The sequence below is a fragment of the Periplaneta americana genome, chromosome 15, assembly GCF_040183065.1.
Source record: "Periplaneta americana isolate PAMFEO1 chromosome 15, P.americana_PAMFEO1_priV1, whole genome shotgun sequence".
In the NCBI taxonomy this organism is placed as follows: domain Eukaryota; kingdom Metazoa; phylum Arthropoda; class Insecta; order Blattodea; family Blattidae; genus Periplaneta; species Periplaneta americana.
The window spans coordinates 52884107-52906649 of record NC_091131.1 but is presented as its reverse complement, the minus strand read 5'-3'; the positions used below and the strand labels follow the sequence as shown (position 1 = coordinate 52906649).

The 22543-nt window shown below is 33.6% G+C and overlaps 1 protein-coding gene across 1 annotated transcript in view; it reads left to right on the top strand.

Annotated features, from left to right (window-relative positions):
- The window catches only part of ca (claret), a 75496-nt gene that overhangs the window by 40936 nt on the left and 12017 nt on the right, over positions 1–22543 (top strand). Inside the window, exons 18-25 of the mRNA XM_069848769.1 lie at positions 1417–1571; positions 3793–3889; positions 5401–5589; positions 6553–7392; positions 10180–10290; positions 16827–16943; positions 18207–18368; positions 19417–19593. Coding sequence (XP_069704870.1) covers positions 1417–1571; positions 3793–3889; positions 5401–5589; positions 6553–7392; positions 10180–10290; positions 16827–16943; positions 18207–18368; positions 19417–19593 — 1848 coding nt within the window. The remainder of the gene's footprint in view (positions 1–1416; positions 1572–3792; positions 3890–5400; positions 5590–6552; positions 7393–10179; positions 10291–16826; positions 16944–18206; positions 18369–19416; positions 19594–22543) is intronic.

Sequence of the window (22543 nt, the reverse complement as noted above, 5' to 3'; positions counted from 1 at the left end):
AGCAAACATTGTTCACACAATCACGCATGTAGACTAATATTGCTTGTTACTGGTAAACGTTTACTTAGGTGGCATACTTGTACATATAATATTTTATAGTATATGATGTGCAGCAGTGTTCAGTAGAGAAACTATTTTGAAGCAGCAAAAAATTTATTTTGAGATATTGATCAAAATAGGCGTTTTCAGTATTTTCTGAAACGAAAAGGTGACTTTGGACTGTCAAAGATCTGTCTATCCGAATGAAAAAATCATACGGTATCTGTGAAGTTTCATTTGTCTTGAGAATTAACTAGCAATAATTATAGCTATTCTAAATGTTCATCTAAATCATGGAACGAATTGAATTTGTGTTTATTATTTACATATGGATATAATAGGAATAATTGATTAGTTGGTTGCTTACTCCTCCACATATGATTAGTTCAATTCATATGCTGAATTCACTCCATAAGTAGAGAAATATAAATATACCTGCAGTACTAATTATATTTTATAAATTAAAGTTCATGATATCATATTTAAACTGCCATATGAACCCAAGTTTCTAACCACTTGACTATAAAAAATATTAGGGAGTGAAATTCAAACTTCATTCTTAGCTTTTGTCTGGGCAGGTCTTCAGTATCTATATATCAGTTTTACATGAGGATTTTTTTAGATCAATCTGTAAATGCTCATTATTTCTTTAAGGTAACTGCTGTACTGCTGAGCTATGCTGATAATTGGTGAAAAACTGACAAGTGTTGCCTTTAGCTTGTGTTTTGGACAAATTCTCAAGTTTGAATTTTCTGTAAAATAATTTTTATCTTGTTTGAGAACTTCTAACAGAAATAGGTTTGGACTTTGTCGGCATAGTATTTTTTGCTAAGAACAAGCAATTAGATCTATGGGGAAAAACAACTTTACATTAATCAACTTATTAAATTCTATCATTATGATTAGTTGGGCGATATGAATATTGATTTCAAAACAAAGGTTAAACAGACACTGGGCAGTAATTGATTTCTGTAAACTATCAGTTTCATTAATTCGTAAAATTTATACAGAAAAGATATACTCAATTTACTGTTCTAGCCAGTAACTTAATTGTCAAGTGCTCTGTATTGGAAGTCAACCTATAATTGAGGGGCTGGGTGCAAGAAGGGCATTTTAGAGGATGTGCCCTTTTTGAGTAAAACGCTCTATTGTGTTCTCTGATCTGTTATGCATATGATCACAAAGTTGTAGTTCAATACTGTGATCATAGAGGTCAAGAGTACCCAAAATGTAAAGGCATGCATAGATCACATTTATTACAGTTTGAATTTACGACATCAGTTTTCTCAAAACTTGCATTTGAGAGAAGTGCCTTTCTTGCACCCAGCCCCTAATTGATGAATTTCTTGTGTCTCATGTTTGTGATTTCTTGGACAGGTGTATGCATGGGGTTCATCTCAATATGGACAGCTGGGTATTGGGAAGACAGGACAGTGCCCATATCCTCGCCTAGTCGAACATCTATCAAGGGAGAGAATAATTGGTATTTCAGCTGGACAGTACCACTCAATAGCCTTGGCAGATGATGGCAGGTTAGCAGTTAAATCCCTAATATTACTAACAACATGCATGTTTGAGCCTCCAAATCTTCCTCTTGCTTATATACTTTCTTATTATACGAGATATAAAGAGAAAATTTGGAGATGTTCCACATATGGTTTTCTATATTTTTAGGGAAGTATTGCAATGCTTTCAGCATGAAAAAATGTTTTTTGGTATGCCATGTAGACATCTATTTGTGTATAGCAATTTGTTATAACTATTGGGTGAATACAACTTATACTTAACACCATATTTAATACTTCAAGTCAATTCATCCAAGAATATGTCTCATGAAATATAAACATTTAAAAAAAATATATATGAGGTTGATTTAAAATGTTAAAATTCTTTCGGTTATTTAATGACTTATCAACTATGTGGCTATTTAGCATGGTAGAATTAGTGATAGTGAAATGGTATTTGGCGAAATGAGTCTGAGGATTCTTCATGGAATTACCTGACATTCAATTTACAGTTGGAAAAAATCTCAGAAAAAACCCAAACAAGTAATTGGCCCAAGGAGGCAGATAAACTCTGATTGTAATCATTTATCAGATGTAATCTGTCTTGATGATGGGACTCTACATAGTATTTGGAAAAATCAGTATCAAGCACCTAAGAATTATCAACATTCGACCTTTTCATAACTTGTGAAAACTTCAATTCTTGAGTAACTGACCATAAAATTATCCACACACACCGACGAATGTATAAGTCAAACAAACGATTGAGCCACGTCTTCAACTATTTCAAAATCCTGGAAGAGTGATGCAAAGTGGTTCTTTTTACACAATCCAGATAAAGAAAACAATTGGTAACCCACATCCACTAAGCACAACCTGTCTGTGATTTGACAAAAACTGGCCAAATTAGATCATGTATACAATGTTTAGCATTGCCTTCCGTATTTACTGTAGTCAACAAAAGAAAAGTTCTTTACCAGCATGACAGTGTTCTAGCCCATTGATCACTTTCGACACAAGCCAAGATTCAAGAACTAGATGGCATTAAGCTTTTACCACATTCAGCTATAGCCCAGACATAGCATCCTATTATTACAATTCATTCTGCTTCATGGCTCATTTTCTGGATAGACAACACTTCAGTAATTTTCATAAGTCCATATGGCATTTGCATTGTAAGAGTTTCAGTGCCTCCAAGTCTGAAGAATGATATCAGCGCAAAATTTTATTACAAGCAGAATGAAGGCAGAGTGTTATCGAAAATAGTGGGCTCTGATTCGAAGAATGACCTTTGTTTTTTATTTAATTCGTTGTTAAATAAATGTTATGTTTCATGTTTAATAATATTTTATTTAACCTAGCAATGAGTGTTATAAAAAACTTTCAGAAGATGGCAATTTACTAAAATCGATAGTTCATTCATTCATAGTTTTCTGCTCAAGAACAGGTCTTTCACTGCAAACTCGACATTTTCCAATTTTTTCTATTTTCTGCCTTCATCTTAGTTTCCGCATACAATCCATATATGTTAATGTCGTCTATCATGTAATATCTTCTTCTGCCCCTGATATTTTTTTTAAATCTTGTTCTTGTATAAGATAAATTGACATATGAAGAGGTATTGGCCATATAATTTTATGTAACATTTTAGGGCTTAGAGGCAGAGCTATCTTTCTCAACTTCACTAAACTATTTAATTTTGTCTAAACTGTAATGTAATCAAATCAAAGCTAATCTAAACTATTTGAATCCAATCTGTCCAATCATATATCGTATCTAATTTGTCCTATCTAAACTAATGTAATCATTTATCAGATGTAATCTGTCTTGTCTGTCAATGTGTTTATATCGAGACAGATCTCCTTAACCTAACCATCCACCAACCTACTCTACCTACCTCTCTGCTCACATACTGTTCTACTGATTTCCCCTACCCAATACTGCTGGCCTCTCTGTAAAGGCTAGTGGCTACGGTGTTAGGCTCTTTTCTGATTATATTTGCTGCTCGGAATTGGAAGTCTATGTAATATTATACAACTGTTTAAAATAATTTTAAAAAGGCTACACAAAGTAAATAACTGTCATGTGGCTTCCCCTGTTCGCCAACCCTGCAACATAACCAGTTGGTCGGACAGTACTTGTCTTGGTATTTATTTGTTTATCTGGTCATTCCATTTATTTTTTTATTTCTAATTGGTATAAAGATTAAGTTGTGAAATCTTGTGTAGCTTTATGTAATTCCTTCCAGAGTATTCACTTGGGGTTGGGGCGTACATGGACAACTTGGACACAACTCAGTGGAAGACTGCCACATACCAACTCTAGTTGAGAGGCTGATAGGCAAGGTGAGTGTTTATCTATGTAGCTACTCATGGAAAGATTCCAGTGCCTTGTTTACGTTACTTACAACTTGATGAAAAGCTGTCTCTGTAAGACTTTCCTGGTTGATATGAAAATTGGAATTTGTGTAAAGGAAGATCAATACGTACAGAATTGATTGAGGAATGCTGTCATATCGATGGGCCAGTTCAAAAGGGAAACAACTTAAAATTTAAAGTTTTGTTCAACCTGCATTTTAAAGCTTCATGTTGTTGTGAAAAATCCAAGGATAATTGAAATTTATTACTTTAAATTCTGTTAATGATGCTTCAAATATACTATAACTTTCAAATTAGAGTGTGTTAACTGGATTTCTCACAGCAACATGAAGCATTAAAATGCAGTTTTCTCAAAACATTAAATTTTGAGTTGTTTCCCTTTTGAACTGGCCTGTCGCTATATATTTTTTCAGAATTTTATATTAGCAGTATACTCGTAGGGAGGAGACGTTTGAGATGGGCAGGGCATGTAGCACGTATGGGCGAATCCAGAAATGCATATAGAGTGTTAGTTGGGAGACCAGAGGGAAAAAGACCTTTGGGGAGACCGAGACGTAAATGGGAGGATAATATTAAAATGGATTTGAGGGAGGTGGGATATGATGATAGAGACTGGATTAATCTTGCACAGGATAGGGACCAATGGCGGGCTTATGTGAGGGCGGCAGTGAACCTTCGGGTTCCTTAAAAGCGATTTGTAAGTAAGTAAGTATACTCGTCACTTCTTTAGTTCCTAGAATGTGTACATAAATTTTAGAAAAATTGGAAACATTAAGTTCATATTTACTTAAAATCGTTTGTACTGATATACAGTTACCAGTATATGTGCACTTGTTGAATCAGATATACTGGTAACCTGAGAAGTCGATATAATAATAATAATAATAATAATAATAATAATAATAATAATAATAATAATAATAATAATAATAATAATAATATCTGAAGTCTGATTAGTGTACATATAGCTAATGCTAATCGGTGATGTATGCAATGGAAGGAGAAATGGACTGGCCAGCCTACCCCATTATCTTCTGGCGTGGTTGCCTCATAAGTGATGTCTTGTTGGTATCATTTGTGAGGTTAAGACCTGTCTTTGGACAGTTGACTAAGCAACAACAATAATAATCATCATCTTCCTAACAGGTAATATGATATTGGTGATTGAGGTAGTGATGAATCATGGTATGTAAATTTTCAATTCGGATTTGCCATTATGACTGAGGGAAACCATGAAAAACCCCTGTCAGATTGGCTGGCCATAGAGTTTGAACCCAAGATCTTCCGAATGCATCAAATGCTAGCATCTGAGTCAACTCGCTCTGTTGTTGTTGTTGTTGTTGTTGTTATTATTACTGTTGTTATTATTATTATTATTATTATTATTATTATTATTATTATTATTATTATTATTATTATTATTATTATTATTATCGTTATTATTATGTGTTGAAGCATCATGAGGTTGCTTTTGTCAGGTGGTGACGCAGATATGTGGCGGACATGGCCACACTGTGGTTCTGACAGCTGAAGGCCAGGTGTATACATTTGGGTCCTCCGTGTTTGGACAACTTGGGAACGGCAGTAATCTCAAGAGCTCAGTTCCAGTTCATGTGGCTGTCCTCACAGAGAGAATCACGCTCATCGCAACAAATTACTTCCACAATGTGAGTGTTCGTTAGTATTTGTAGGGTAGAGTGTGGTAAGAAATATGTCCACTTCCTTTATTTTTCTTTTACATTTTACTTCAAAGTTTCTCCATATGTTGTTGTTAACATACTACTTCATTCATGTATTAAACACTAAATTCCAGTGTATTCTTAATGAGCATTTCAGAAGATAAATGTATGATGTTTATTCATTCAAATAATATTTTAATCCACTTCAATATTGTTTCATTATTGTATTTCTAAATATACTTTTGAGTTTTCATCTTCAACTTGCTGCATTCATATATCACATAGGACAAGTGTGGTTCTTAATTGCTGAAAAAATGTGCACATTATTTTCGTCATTGTGAGAGTATAGTTTCCTGAGTTCTGAGAATATAGTATACTCTACCATACTTCATACATGATTATGATATAAGATGTATGTTCAGAGATCCGAAATATAGTATAATATACCTGCATTTTTGCCCTAACTGTAACCTGCAGAATTTTAAAGCATTTCTTCTCATGTCAGTGACTTTTTTTTTGTGAAGTGTAGAATTATATTGAACTTTAAAAATAAAACAACAAATGTCTCAGGACTCAGAAGGATAAAAGATAAAATCAAACGGGAGTAATACCCATTCTAAGGGGATATTGTAGAAAGCACAATCCAACATTGAAAGAGATAAGTACTTCAACAGTTAGCATGTGTGTATTAACAGATTAATTATCATTACTCATACAGTGACATTTTGAAACATGTCTACATTCTTTTCTACTTCAAGATAGGAATTACACTTAAAATTACTTTCACCTAAAATTCTATTGTCATCAATTGGGAATGAACACACTTACTCTGAATACAGAGATAAGAATGTGAAATTATAAAATATGTTTCTGTCAAGTGCATTTCTGTACATTCTATCGTGTTCTAGTACCTTTCATGCTATTATTTTAACTGGTGTTAATGATTTTCAGCTTGCTGTGAGTAGCAGCAATAAATTGTACGTCTGGGGATCTTCACCCCAAGTCCTGCGACTTCAAGCACAAGCTCAGAAGAAAGCTAGACTCCTACAACAGCAGTCTTCTACACCTCTTCCGACCATCTCATCCCCAGTTCACCTCCCTCATTCATCTCCATCGAGAACCACTAAACCCATCACTGCCCAGGTTCACTCTGCAATGGACAATAACGTGGAGATCTCTGGTACCCAACTTGAGTCTAACACTGATTCAGAAGAACCCACTTCCACGTATCACAATCCCACATTTTCCGACCCTGGTGATGGGGAGGTGTCAAATCCGAATCTCAACTCCCTCTTAGGTTCCTGCGGAGCTGAGATGCTCACAGTCAATGGATCTCATTTTTCGAGTGCCAATTCCTCCAGGAGTCACGATCTCTCGTCAGACGCCAGGCCTAGTCATTCTCCCTCAGTGACTAACATTGTAGACTCTTCCAAACTCGACCCCAATACAAAGTCACCCGAGTGCCATAGGTTGTCGCCGGAATCTGGTGGTAACATGAATAATGACAAACAGTCTAGTCAAGACAGGCCAGTGTCAAATGGTGAAAGTGTTCATGGACCAGAAGACTTGCTGCAAGGTTCAGGTTTAGAGAACTCTGCAGATTCACAGTCCAGTCATGCAAATTCGAATGAAGGACAGTTTCAGTCGCGGACTAAGAATCAAGACTTCCATACAAAGAGTAAACAATTACCAACTTCAGTGTTTTCAGACTTTGAAAATGCCAATACAGAAAATTCTTCAGGCAACTTGCATCTCCAGTCAAAAAGAACTGATCAAACGCTCAATCTGAAGGTAAGGCATAGAGATAATAATTACTTACCATTGTTCTGTTTTCTTTTTCACTAATTTAGAAAACTTTGATAAGTGAAATATTGTCATGCATTAAACTAATGGTTCTGAGTTTGTTTGTGTGTCGTAACATATTCATTGTCATGTTTTAACAAATGAAAGAAAATGTATAAATATAATTAGATCATAAATATTACTTATCCAGTATACACACATACGCTGTGATTATAGTATAGTATAGTATAGAATTTGTCCTCTGTTTTTTAATGAATGCCTGTGTTAAGAACCCTGCAAGTATGAAGAAATCAATTTTAGTCATAAATGTTTCGTCTTGTATAATGCTATACCTGGATTCTCAACAGTTATTCCCATGGTAATATGTTCTCTAGAAAGTTTATCATGGGAATCGCATGGAGTTGGTCTTCTGGAGAAGGTGGTATAATGCAGTAGTTTCCCTGTTGTTTTTGCATTGTTCATGCACATTGTGAATTTTGGAGAAACAGTGAAATGTTGCTAAGGGAAATTGGAGTTCTTCAGAAAGGCTTGACTCAGTACAATCTTTGTCCACCACAAATTCTACTTGGAATTACCAGGATTTGAACTCTGATTTCCAGTATGGAAAGTTGGCACTTTAGTTATTTGGCTCATAGTGCGCCTGACATTAGATAATTATTTCGATATATTTGGTAAGAAGTTTTTATATAATGCTTTATAAGTATTCTCTAAGTAAGTTTAGCCAGTCGTTTTAAAAGAAGTAATTGGGTGCTGTTTGTTACTTAAATACAAAGTCAGGGAGCTCTACAAAGTTCTAATACCGCTTCAGTAACTTCCAGAACAGCATAACTGAATATTAGACAACATTAAAACTGCAGAAACCAAAATAATACAATTCAGATCGTGTCTCAAATTTCAGTACAGAATTAGAGGCGTGTATAGTGCTCTTAAAGCAATAAATGTGGAGGATTTTATTTAATTTTAACAGACAGTGAGAACTCAATAGAATATTTATTTAAATTGCAATATGTAACTGACAAAAGAAGGCTAAATGAATCGAATTAAAAATGTCAGAAGTTATGAATACTTTCGATATATTTTTTTTTTCTGTACGTACTATTACATATCAGAATCTCTGGAAAAGAAATAGCAGATAATCTAGTGAATGAAATATGCAATTAAACAAAAAAAAAAGATTTAACTTATTTAGAAACTAATAAGTAGTAAAAATACTCACTCTAACAAGTTCAGATTCGCATCCAAAGTGGTAGGCCTACATATTAAAGAAACTCACCAGAAAAAACATCAATACTACTAACTTAAATATAAAACAAACAATTTCTAGATTTAGAATATAATATCTGTAGTCAGAGGCAACAAATTTTTTAATCTAAATTACACACAAGTTGAAGTAAATTCAATGAAACATACTTTTATGGACTTGATCAAAAGACAACTGAGATAATCAGCAGCAACAATAACAACAAAATAAAGATTTAATTAAAGAGGAACATGGACACATGTTCGATCAGTAACACTTCATAACAGCAAAGAAAAATCTAATGCATGTTATAAAATGTTTCAGAACCATAAAGTATCATAGTAGAAGTATATTTATATTATATTGTTGCATGATTTGCTATAAACTTTTATGCTGTCTTTTAAACTCGGAAATTGAGAATTATTTATTTAGGAAGATACATTTTTAAAGATATTCTGTATCAGAAAATTAAACTAAGAATTATTGCTCTGCAAGATTGTCATCATTCAAAATCACCATGATTTTATTATAAGCAAGATAAAATGAGAACATAAGGTCAAAATGTTGAGAAATGAGTATGAAGTATAGAAATCTAACCCTATAAAACATTATTTTCTGAGGAGTATTAATTTGTGGTATAATGTAATACATTTACAAGCCTTGTCTCTATTACAAATAGAGATTAGCTTCCTTTCTCACATTTTATGTTAGTGGACATAAATGGTGGATGAATAGGAAGAATTGCCTTCATGCATTTTCTGTCAATTCCTTCGCCAGTCCCCATTGAAATATATTTCTCCCTTTACCAATTATTTTCCCACATGCTGTCGTAATATTTTTCGCATGACAGATACATGAACAGGATCAGTTGCAAAATTTTGCTTAGGTTGGAACTTATCACGCAACCTGGTAACATCTGAAATGTGTTCATGGTCCATTGCCTATAGCCACTCGAGAAGTGGGAAGAGTAACTTCGATTGTGTGTGAAGAAAGGTGACGAAGACACAAAAGTAGTTTGAATACTGTTCCATCCAGCCGTCACTTCTAGCTAGCCCTACTACAGTACATCCATGATGTATGGTACTACCATTCTTCGTGTACTGTGTTGAGGTTAGCTATATACACGTTCACATACGCCTCTTATTTAAATCTAGTAGACATAATGTATTTGTTTTATTTTATTTTATTTTTTTTTCCGTTTTATAGAATTATATATGATTTTCAAAATGCTTCAGTAATTCCATATACTTAGTGGAATCATTTTGCAATAAACAAATATTGGGTTAGGCAACAATCACTTACATGTCCATGTAATAAAAATTCAGTGTGAAGGCTTTCTTCAATCATGAAACAATATATGAAAGTTTCTTCCAGTTGAAATCTGAAAGCTCATGCATTGCTTTGCATTTAGACTTAGTATTAATTAGGATAGAAGTGTTTTAAGTGACTTAGTATTAAATTAGGATAGAAGTGTTTTAAGTAGATTAATCTGGTACACCATTAACAAAGTTTTGTATAAACTTTTTACTATGAAGACGAAGCCAACATATCCACCCACAGCCGATGGGTACTCTGCTCTAATTGTTAGTCCCACATTGGAGTTCAAAGGCCTAACAGCTGGGCGATCTCCTGTTGATACCAACTTAGTAAGTCAGTAACAGGAAATAAAATTCTTACTGTTTAAAATCGTGGGTGCATCATGAGTACTTGGGCTGTTGGTAGAATGAGTTGAATGGCTATGGTGATGTTTGAATGTGCAGTTCATGATGATAAGTTTTGTGTAAAGTATACAGAACAAGCACCTTAAACCCCTGAACTCCTTATCCATAAGTTGTCTTTGAGGGTAAATGGTTACAATAATTACTATTATATTTGAAATTCGTGGGTTGAAGCTCAACCAACGACAGTAGATTTTAAGAACAGTAAACAATAAACATCCTTAGCACGGTTTTCCTTGGAAGCCTGGGGTCCCATATGATAGGTTAACGGCATGTGAAAGAATCTTATTCTTGATTCGGAGGTCTCTGTGTAAAATTTACTTGCAGCTAATCTTTGTCGCACTATACATAGAAAAATGCCTCTTTGAGCAAGCGTATTGGGTGAAATTATAAATGTCTTTGCTGGATAATATCTTGAGAGATCACAAAAGTTTGTAGAGGACAAAGAAGGTAACAAAATAGAAAATAAAGAAGTGCTCTCAATAAATAAGCTAGATATTCGATGGATCTTTGAGATGGTGATGACAACAACGATGATGATGATGATGATGATGATGATGACAAAGACAAACACGATGATGATCAGATGACTGTAGTGTTGTCAGAGTAGGCATTAAAATTTGTTTGAAAGATGAAGATTATTTTATACATGTTGTCAGAGAAAAGGAGTACCAAGGCATACATGAACAGTTAAAGCGAAGTTTCATCAGTTTATTCTATCCTCTTAAAGCAGGTAAAAGTGCATATAATGTTTTAATGTAAACTTTCCTCCTCTCTCAGAAAATGCTTAGGTTGCACTGATGTGTTAATTAGACTTCCCCCAGTGACGAAATTGGAAGTTGAGGAACAATCAGACTAGAATTGGTTCAACACTTGTTAGTTTGGGGGGATGGGAGGGAATTAAATGTTTTTATTCCAATTGTTAGTGATTGCACTTGAATGTTTTTTCACGGTAGAATTTCCCAGTTCTTTTATATTGGAAAAGTACAATAATATTTAGTTATTCAAATTTTATTACCTGTGATTTTTTTCTATTTTTTCTTAAAGCAGTGCAAAATTGCAGGTTTTTCTCCAATAAACCATTATACCATTACATGAATTTAATATGCTTTGTCATTTGTTATCTAATTATCTTCATTTGTTTTATTTCGCGTTGAGTTTTCATTTAAGGAATAATGGATATCTTAACAAACCAAGATAAGATTTTCCATCTTGATTACACAACTTTTAACACTATATCACTTCGGAAAATGTATTATTTCTCTTTCTTGTGTTAAATTTTAAATTTAACACAAAAAAGACAAATAATACATTTTTCAATAAGATTTTCATTAAGCATTAACATGAATATGACAATTTATCTGGCCATCAAATTATGAAGAAATACACTTAGGAACAAAAACTAGGCAAAAACTACAAGCTAGGGCTTGAGACTCCTGAATATATATTAACAAGTAGAGCAGAAATCCAAAAAGGTATGGTTCACAGATGAAAAAGAAGACTATTGAAGCTTCTGTAAACATTTAGAACGACAGAGATTTTTGTACTTTGGCTAAGAAGAGATTACACCTGAGGGATTATTCTGTCCGCGAAAGATTACATTTCTCAGATTCTGTGCTGGTTTCTGCACGAGTTCCAAATGAAGGAAAGACTAATTACTCTTAATTGAAAAGGGAATCAAGCATCCTGCCTCAGATGCTTCCAGAAATACGAGTAGAAGATACATGCCAAATTATTGTTTTATGCAAGATGGGGCGCCATCTAATCGAGCAAAATACACAGTAGAATACCTGCAGATGAACTGTGCTGATTCCATAGCACCAGATTTATGGCCATTTTATAGTCCATATCTTAATTCTAGGGACTGTTCTGTTGCAAAGGCACTTTAAACAAGATAATAATTCGTGATAGTGAACATTTAAAACGACTTCTTATTGAATGTTGGGATTAGCTTCACCAAAGACAAATATCTGCTGCTATCAGGCAATTGAGAAGATGGCTACAAATGGTTGTTCAGGCAAGTGGTGGTCACAGAGAGCATAATGTTTTTTTATAAATTCTTGTATTTTGAAAAATAAGTTATTTCTAAAAAAATATATATATATTTTTGCATCATGTTGTATTAGCCTCCGTGAAATTTTAAGTGAGTCTAAAATTCAGATCAGCGTAAAAAATAAGTCCTATTAACCTAGAAAGTCTGCTCTTTTCAACGGTGTATTAATTATAATTTATGAAGAAATATTATGTATATCAATTGATAAGATTCTTCAAATTGTATGCCCCCCCCCCCCCACTGTTGTGTTTGTGTGCGTACGTGTGCTTGTGCGTGTGTTCTATATATGTGTATATAGTTTTCTCCTTTTTTGATAGACAAAATTGAGGATTTATTGGATTTTCTCAGAATTCCACGAGTTTCTCTTATCACAAAATCATAAACACATTTCATTAAAATTGGATGTGGTTAGGCTTGCTTGTTGTGTATATTAAAAAGACAGATCATGAATTGCATATAACAAGTTGTCACTTTTTTTATATATATGGTTATAATTATTTTGTTTCCTTACTGCAGACCCATGATCACAACTATAGAATGTGAAAATGAGTATCCAATTATATTCATGTTTAATTGTTTTCAATTGTAGTGATGGTGGTTGTAGTCTCATAGATTCTGTATAAGAGCGTCTGTTTTGTAACCTTTACACTGAAAGATACTTTACTATTCACAGTTCTGTTATGAGTTTCCCTTTACACCCTCACACTTGTTGATGTCAAAGTCAGAAATAACATTAAGATAACACAAGACAATTTAACTCGCCCAGTTCTTATAGAAGAGAGAGAGGACTTTCTTTTATAGTGATCACGTGATTGGAATGAATGTTTCTTAGTTTACTTATTGATCGTCTAGTTCAAAAGTGCGACAACTCAAAAAAACAAGTTTTGAGATATCTTCTGTTGAAAGTTTCAAATAAATCACTTAGAAAGAACATAGTTCTGGTTCATAACCACGACAATTAGAAATGAGTCAGTATTCAGGACGAGTTTATCACAATCTTCCAGTTCATTATTAATACATTTCGAAATGTACTAATAATGAATTAGTAAAGACCATAGTTATAACTATTTCTAAAGCAGTTTATTTAGTTTTTTTCTTTATGGTTGTAAATATGACTTACCTCAATACTGAATCGGAAAGAGCTCCGAAAGGGGCTTTCAATAGTATAAATAACTAAAAAATGGCAATTTTTAGTTGTCGCACTTTTGAACTGGATGATCGTTATATACAACAGCAAGGGTTTATGTATGATTCTTACATATTCACTAACTCTGTCCGACAAGTGCAAAGAAGGTTTGCAGATAATTTTCCAGGTGTAGTCGTCTTACAGTGCATGATATAGTTAGAAAATTTGGAAAGATGGAAAGAATGAGAGACAAAAAACGTAAAGGTAGCGACCTGTTTTGATCCAGGAAACCCTAGACGATATGACAGTGTGTAGCATGGTTTTAAATCCATGTATTTTATTTTTATTTAACAATAATAATAATATTATTATTATTATTATTATTATTATTATTATTATTTAATAATAATAATAATAATTGGTGGCAATGATTAGTAGCTGTCTAGAAATACTTCTGAAATTACCTTGTGGGCCACATGATGGAAGTCAGTATTGCAGCCCCTAAACGTGTCATTTAAATCTGACACATGCTGATATTTTCCAACATTGACAAATGTGGCAATATCATAGTCGTTAATAGACTGATTACATTCATTGTTATGATTAGTATCGGCACCATGATCATCACCATCACCACTTCTGTTATTGACATACTGTTTATGCCAGTGTCATAATTCTAACAAGTTATGACTACATTTCATCATCACCAACAACATAATATCTAGTTTCTTGTTAAATACAGTGAACAAGTGATAATATTTAATTTACCATTACAGCCGAAATTCGTGAATTAAACCTAACTTTAAGTGTTAAAGGATAATAGAAATCTGAGACATGCCGTCCTTTGGAAAGGAAATAAAGTTTAGTATCCCACATAGTAGATTTAGGGTACATAAAATAATCCTGTTTATGATTCATAGAACTGTAGGCAAGATTACCAGCCAGTTGTTTCTCGGAACATCTGCTCTTGTAAACAGATATGTCCGGAGACCAACGTTTCGAGTGAAACAGCAGGTGTCTTTGTGGAACAATTCTTGTGAATCCGCTGTGGCCTCTTTCGGTAAAAGGAAGAGAGATTCTGAAAATGGTTGTATTAACAAGTGAATATAATTTCTTTGTTCTCCACATCACAAAATTTTTTTTTTAATATCAGCTGCTTTTCTTACACTTCAGATCTGTGATATTAGACAGATCTCTTGAATAGGATTGTTGTTTGCTTATATACATGTGACAATTGAGAAGAGGGGAAAGTATATACATGCAGTCGTATATTATGAAAACGATGATGGTGATTATTGATTTTAAAAATGCAAATATTTGGTATATGTTCTAGACCAGCAGTTCTCAACCTTTTTAATGGCGTACCACTGTTTTTAACTTAGGGAATTTGCTACCACTAACCAAATTTATTATGGGAAAACATTATATGTCACTCCCAGGGTCTGTTTAATTAAGAAACAGTTACTCTTCGAATTTTTTCAGTGGAGTGTTCCATAAAATATACAGAAAACAGCTTATATAGATTTTTATATTTTATGAAAATTTATATTTTTATTTCAATCTTTAAATACCACCCAGCATTGGCTCATGTACCACCTGGTAGTATGTGTACCACAGATTGAGAACCGCTGTTCTAGACTATTAGAAATGTTTGGTGGTACTAACTGTTAATGGCAATAAGATAACAAAATGCTGCCTTCTCATCCATATTTTCAATCCTGTATTCCTTAAAGGTCATATTTTCATTTCATCCAGCCTCTCCAATGCCTTTAAAATCGTGGACAAAATGGCAGTTGTGATTGTGGACCTGTATGTTACTAAAGTTCCTTTTATTGAAGTTTTCATTCAAAAAACCGCATGCATTGCCTAGCTTTAATGATTTTAGTAACAATTTACATATATTTTCTTTCAGAATTATTCTGCTATGCTTTTAGCATTCATATTCACAATAAACTTAAGATAATGATATTTTAGAAAATGTTGAATAGAGGCATGTGACATTAGCATGATAATTTAGCACGTGTATTAGACGTATTGGAGTCAAGTGAAAAGAAAGGATTTAATTTTTCTTATTCAAATATATCAAAGGGACATGAAATAACCTAAGCTTAAAATGCATGCTGTTATGATCTGTATTCTTGCACATCTGTTTTTAGCAAGCATGATTAGTGGCCAGTAGGTAGTTCTTGAAAGATAAGGCATATGATTTAGGTAGCAGGTGAAATATATTCTTCCTTTATTTAGTTATTTAGTATAAATTGATGACAAATAATGTAATTTTGAAAGCAAATTCTGTTTCAGAATTTATTTTACAGTATTTATTTCACTTGTGTATTATGTTCTTTCTTATGCATTGAAGTTTACAAATTTCTTTTTACGTGTAAAAACCACATAGCTGTTGTAAGTTATTTTAGAATGAAATATTTTGAAGAGTTATCATTATGAAAAGCTGAATTACACTTCTATGTATAATTTTCATTTTTATTTCTATGTTGAATTAAAATTTAATATGGATGTACGATGAAAAATGAGATTAGCATAATTCTCGGAGTGTTTCATAATCTTGCTTAACATTTTAACAAAAAACTATTCATTACTTCTTGCTGATATACTGTACCATATTTACTGGAATATAAGACCTGATTTATCAGATTTTTGTTGCTGAAAATGTGAGAAGACTGTTAGGGATCATACAAAAATAAGTAGACCACAGATTGACCACTTTTTATCTCAGCCTTTAATTTGTACTTATGGTTCCTCCTGAAGCGTATCTATTGATTTGAAATAATAATTTGTGGTCTGCTGCTATATATAATTTCTCATAAAGAGAAAACACAGAAAAACTCGTATGTTTATAACCACAAAACCACGATGCTTCAATCCTTTCGACAGTTTCTCTGAAGTTGGTTTCTAACTGCTGGTAGTCTGCGCACATAATGTCAGAAGATAAGGATAGAAGGTTGCAGTTCATCTGTTAAGAAAATTATCCTTCAGACTAATGTAAGTTCCAGTATGTGGGGCAATATAAAATGTTTGTTTTTAGTTCTTGAAAATGACGAGTGATTTTATATGTAATAAAGGCCTGTATTTAAGTAAATATGGTAATATTGTCAGCTTTTATAAATACATCTTCTTAAAAATATCTGTAACTGTGAATTTTGAACAACTTATACATTTTTTATTTATACACTTTCATATTTTAATTGTAGTGATAACAAATTTGAACATGACATTTTTGTCTTATATTTTGTGTTAGATTTGATATGTTTTACATTTTCTCTTTAGGATGATTCCAAGTCAAACAACCCAATGGCTAGATTGGTAGAGTCCAGTGATGATGGACAAGCACATCTTGTACCACAAATTGTGGATACTTCTCTGGTAGTTGGCCCCATTACACAGGTAAGGTTACTGTTTATTAAAATTATAGAAGCTCGTATGGTAATCAGTAAAAGCTCGTATTCAGTTTCAGCCAGTGCTATAACAGACCCTTAAGGAGGTAGAAGTAACTCCATACCTTACTAGTTTCTTGAACTGAAAACAGATTAAGAGAAATTGAAAATAAAAATAATAAGATATGGTATATTATTAGTGACTTATTTCAAATACATGTATGTTGTGGAGGCAGTTGTAAATGGTATTACGTCTTGAGATTTCGGGCACATCTCACTTGATAAAGGTGCTTCAAATCTTTAAAAAATTTCTTGTACAGACCCAGACCACCTGAATTTTCCAAGTTCCAGTTATAACCTACCGTACCGCACATGCTCATTTTACTGAGCATGCGCAGTATGTTATAACTGGAACTTGGAAAATTCAGGTGGCCCAAATTTTGTTTCTGGGTCTGTGCAGAAACACATGTACAACATATCAACACGCAACTAAATTTCAGAATGCATACCCTTTTTGACACAACACTTCCCATCATAAACACATTCCCACTAAAGCACTGACGAGAAGAAACCAGAAACAAGCGCAGGACCTCACTATAAATCTGAAGATGGCGGAAATGAAGCCGAAACTAATCATTAACTAAGGTAAAATACCACAATAGTTTCAATTAACACAGGAAAGTTTTAAAAATTTTTACATAACAAATTTAACAAATCTCTACGTGTATAGAAGTTTACTTCTAGTTAGCACAGTGAGCTAGGCTAGCAGGAGCAACTGACTACCTGTGCTAATCTCCACTTTTCATGCCACAGTGTGCTTGGCTTTTGAGCCAGCAGTAACATATTTAGCCAACCAAGTAGAGTGCATACAGCAGAACCATAGAGCACAGTAATTCAGCAAGTAAATAAAACTATTGCAACATAAAGATAAAGAGACAGAGCCACAATATTCTAATACTTTATGCAGCTTCTGTATTTAGGTTTCATAAGAATTGTAAAATAAAATTCTTATTTTTAACATTAACACTCCACATCGATCTGACTTACCTCCTATATTTGCATACATTAAAATACAGTGTACATGAACTAGCGATTCCGAACTTTATTGTCAGCAGAAGGCATAAATACTGCAGACTAGTACTAAAGGTAACCGAAACCTCAGAAATAATTATTGTAACTTAAACATTTGTGAAAAGAAAAATGGCTTTTGTTGTATTTCTCTTCAGTGTTTTCTCTTCTTAAGTAAGACATCATTGTTCATTTGTTATGTTAGATTTCTTGTGGTTGTCACCATTCTGCACTGTTGACAAGAGATGGTGTTCTGTACATGTGGGGACGGAACCTAGATGGCCAGTTAGGCAACGGCACACGGAAAGAGGTTCCAATACCAACTCCACTGACAAATGCAAGTGCGTCTGCTGCTCAAAATGCTAAGGTGAGTCGAATTTGGACAGATAACTAAATGACTGACCCTCATTGTTTCTCTACTTTAAATTATTGTAGTGTTCTACCAACAGATGCATTTTTTAAAATAAAGCAAAGTCATGATTATCTGGCCTAAAAGTAATCAACAAGAAATGAGGTAATTAAAATTGCTGTATAATTAAGAACCAAATTTTATATTATCACTGTTTTTCTTGCTGGTTTCCCACCATCCAGTTATTTTACATCTTAAACTTTTTCTTCTATTGAAAGCACTTCCCTTCCTCTTGCGTTTTTGTTCAATAGCCATATTAGTGTGTGTATGTCTCACAACTGCTGATGGTGGTGGTGGTGGTGGTGGTGGCCTTAAATCCACATGCCTCGGCAGAGGTGAATGATCATCCAACAGTACAGTAATACCATGTGGTTAGCACGGTGATCCTCCCAGCCTTTAGTTTACAGCTGGTTTGCAAAACCAGATTTTGCTACTTATTATAACAGTCCAAATTCATCACGATGCTGGATAAGTGCTGGTTCCATACATAGATTTTTCACGAGAAAATTTTTTCCCTCTTGAGGATTCGAACTGCACTCATCCCATAATGCGAGTCCAGGTATGGTGCCTAGACCACTACACTATGGTGTGAGACAATGATGTACCACAAATTTACGACACTGGACCTTTAGCCTTACTTTCCTTGAAAGAATTCATGTTAAGGACTTTTATTGCCTCTTAAAAATCAGAAGGTTTGAACCCACGACAAGCAAGTATGACAACCACTGGTCATTGGGATGATGCAGGAAAGTCTTATATGAACATATTAGAGACACTGAAATCCATTCATGTAATTTGTGTATGCATGTGTGTGTGCGTTTTTGCGTGCATATATATGCATTACACAGAACTATGTGAAGTTGTGATCTCAATAAAGTGTAAGAGGTACAAGATATTATTTTATGTCATATCCAATCAAAATTAGTGAACCTTCATTATTTTATAAGTAGTCTTAGAATATTGCATCCAGAAATATATAATAAGAAAATTGTTATTTTTCCCACAGAGTTCATCATCATCCCAGTCTTCACCAATGCCGAGATCTCCATCCTTGTCTGGTATTATTGGCAGTGGAGATAAGTTAAAGATAAAACAAGTTTCTTGTGGATGTGAGTTCACAGTTGTGCAAGAAAACAGCAGTACAGGAAAAGTCTGGGCATGGGGCAACAATTCTCAGGCTCAGGTACTTGAATTTTAATATTGGAATTTGGTTTTAATTCTTGTGTGGCATTATAGTTGTTGTACATTGTCTTGAATGAGTTAAGAAATTATTACAAACAAATTGAAACTAGTGTTTCTTGATGTAACCATTTTTTAAAGTGAAAATTAATCCGTTATAACAAGTGATGTCTGAAATTTCGAGATCAAATGGTGACAATTTTTGTGATTTAAACACCATAGTGACTTCCTGATCATTGATGAGATGGTAAAGATTTGTCAGATTAGTATCTGGCATTGAGTACACCAGAATCCATTAATCTTCAGTTTCCACATGAAGTTACGTTTTTATTCAACTAATTACCTAGTTATTTTTTTTATGTAATTTCATTCATAATCATTTTTGTGCCTGTAGTTTAAATATTATGTTTTGCTTAAAATTCTCTGTTTCAATGTGTTACCTAATTAGCCTCAACATTCTAATGCAGTTCTCAGCTCTCTTGGGCATCATGATTCTGTTCTTGCTATGCAGTTAGCCATTAATGCCATTTTGAGCATAGGCAGGAGCAGTGAGAGAGTTTGAAAATACAAAACAGTGACATACTATTACCAAATAGTGAGCATATGTGAAGGAAAATTCCATTAAGAAGTGCAGTAAATTGTCAAAGAAATTTTCAGAAATTATTGTGCCAGTGAAGTCTAAAATAAAGAAACTTGTTAAAAAATGCGAGAAATAGAACCTTCTTACACAAAAGTGAATATCAATAAAAACTGTACTGACTAAGGATAAACTTAGAAAGATTGGAGTACGATTAGAACAGTTCCTCTCAAACCTTCACATAAATTAGCTCAGCAAGCTGGAGTTTCTAAGTAACTGAAGCTGCACAAAGTGACAGTCTTCTGAGAATTAGCTAAGCAGATTACAGTGCAGTGTTAAAGTTTTTACCTGGCTTATTCAATCTCTATGCAATGAAGATGTCAATCCTCAGGTGACATTTTTATAGACGAGGCTTGGTTATGTCTTAGTCATTACATGAAATTTCAAAATTGTAGGCTCTGGAATTCGCAGAGTTCACACGAAACTTCTGAAGTGTTTCTTTCTGATCAGAAAGTGGATGTGATGTGCAGTGAATGCATCTCGAATTACAAGATCAATATTTCTTTATGACACAATACGTCAATCAGGTAAGTAAGGAATAATTTGACGCCATTTTTTTTTTTACAATCTCACCAAAGCGGCGACAAGGCACCACAAGAGTCTGTACACCTGGGAATTTATTGCGTGCCTTATGAAATGCATTTGGAGACCACATAACAAGCCATAGTTTATGATCTCCAAGGTTTCCAGATCTGAAGCCCTGATGACTTAAACTGGGAGAACATTTGATGGATAAAGTTCATGAAAACAATCCCTACATTCTGAAAGAACTAAAAATAAATAAAATTATTGGAATCACTGACAACTGATTACAGCGTGTGTTGCAGAATTTATTAAACCATTGTGAGACAAGATGGTAGGCATTTTTAGCAGCTTCTGTAGTGATGGCATTTTATAATTTTAACATGGGAAGTACTGGTAGTGTTACTAATAGTACTGCTTTGTTGCCATAGTTGTGCACATGAAATTGGCTACAGACACACGTCTTCTGCCATTCTGCCAACAGCACCAACAGAAAGTTAGTATTGGAGCTGGGGTTTCCTGATGCAGACACACTTCATTTATTTTATGTAGTTACTGCTTGTATTTTTGATAATTAAAATACGCATGGGAAAAAAATAATAAGTCTCTGCAGGCATATGGCATAGAATTTATTTCATACTTTCAATGGAAAATCGGTCCTTTTCGAACTGATGCACAATTCGCTAATGTTGACAAAAAAAATTGCAGGAAGAGGAGAGTTCGACATTACAGCCCCTGTGTCCTTGAAGAAGTGAGTTTTACTCTTGTCCTCATAATGAACGTTTCGAAGTGACTAATATTATTATTATTATGACCTTGTATAAATTGCATGAGTGAAATCCCATGGACAGATTGGGTGAATTTCATATTGAATTCAAAATCAAGTTTATTTGGGGAATGCAACTTAAGTGATTACATACAATAAAGTGCATCAATATAAACACTAAAGTTGAAGAATGTTTGTGTTAGCTGTTTCTACAAAAATTAAATGATAATGAGGAAAAAAGATAGTGTAAATTCGCATTAACATAACGCGAAATTCTTTTCAACGTTATAAAAGCTCAGGAAGATGGCATTAATTTAATAGTTTATAACCATTAGTCCGAAAAATTAAAAATGGATTTGAGGGAGGTAGGATATGATGGTAGAGACTGGATTAATGTTGCTCAGGATAGGGACCGATGGCAAGCTTATGTGAGGGCAGCATTGAACCTCTGGGTTCTTTAAAAGCCATTTGTAAGTTCTGAGTCCGAAAAATACAGTAAATATGCATTTACCTCTCTATATAGTTAAAAACTTTAAATCTGTTTTCATAGGTTATATTTACTTTTTCAACATCATCATAGACAACCTAAGTAGTTAACGAGAGATGATATCTATATGAAAATACCAATCTTGTTAACTGTCTTGTTAAGCCCTCATTACGAACAGTTAAAAACAATAGTGAAAGTGTTTGGAAATGTACTCCTGACAACAGATTGTCACCACATTGATTGTTTAAAACTTCTGGTAGCAAAGACTGGAAATAATCACTTGAAATTTCAGAAGCCTTTCTGTGTTTACATATATTAAATATACGAAAAAGGAGTTTTTATGAAGAGATCAGCTGTGAAGAGCCAATGACATAATCAAGTGCCAGGCGTTGAAAACCATTCAACCAAAATAGACTATATATATTTTTAATTTCTACATGCAGTTATGTTTTAAAATATTTGCTGATTAATGTTCTAGGAGGCTGAAACAATAATAATTTGACTATGTACGTACTAATATTATGTAACCTAGTATTTAATTA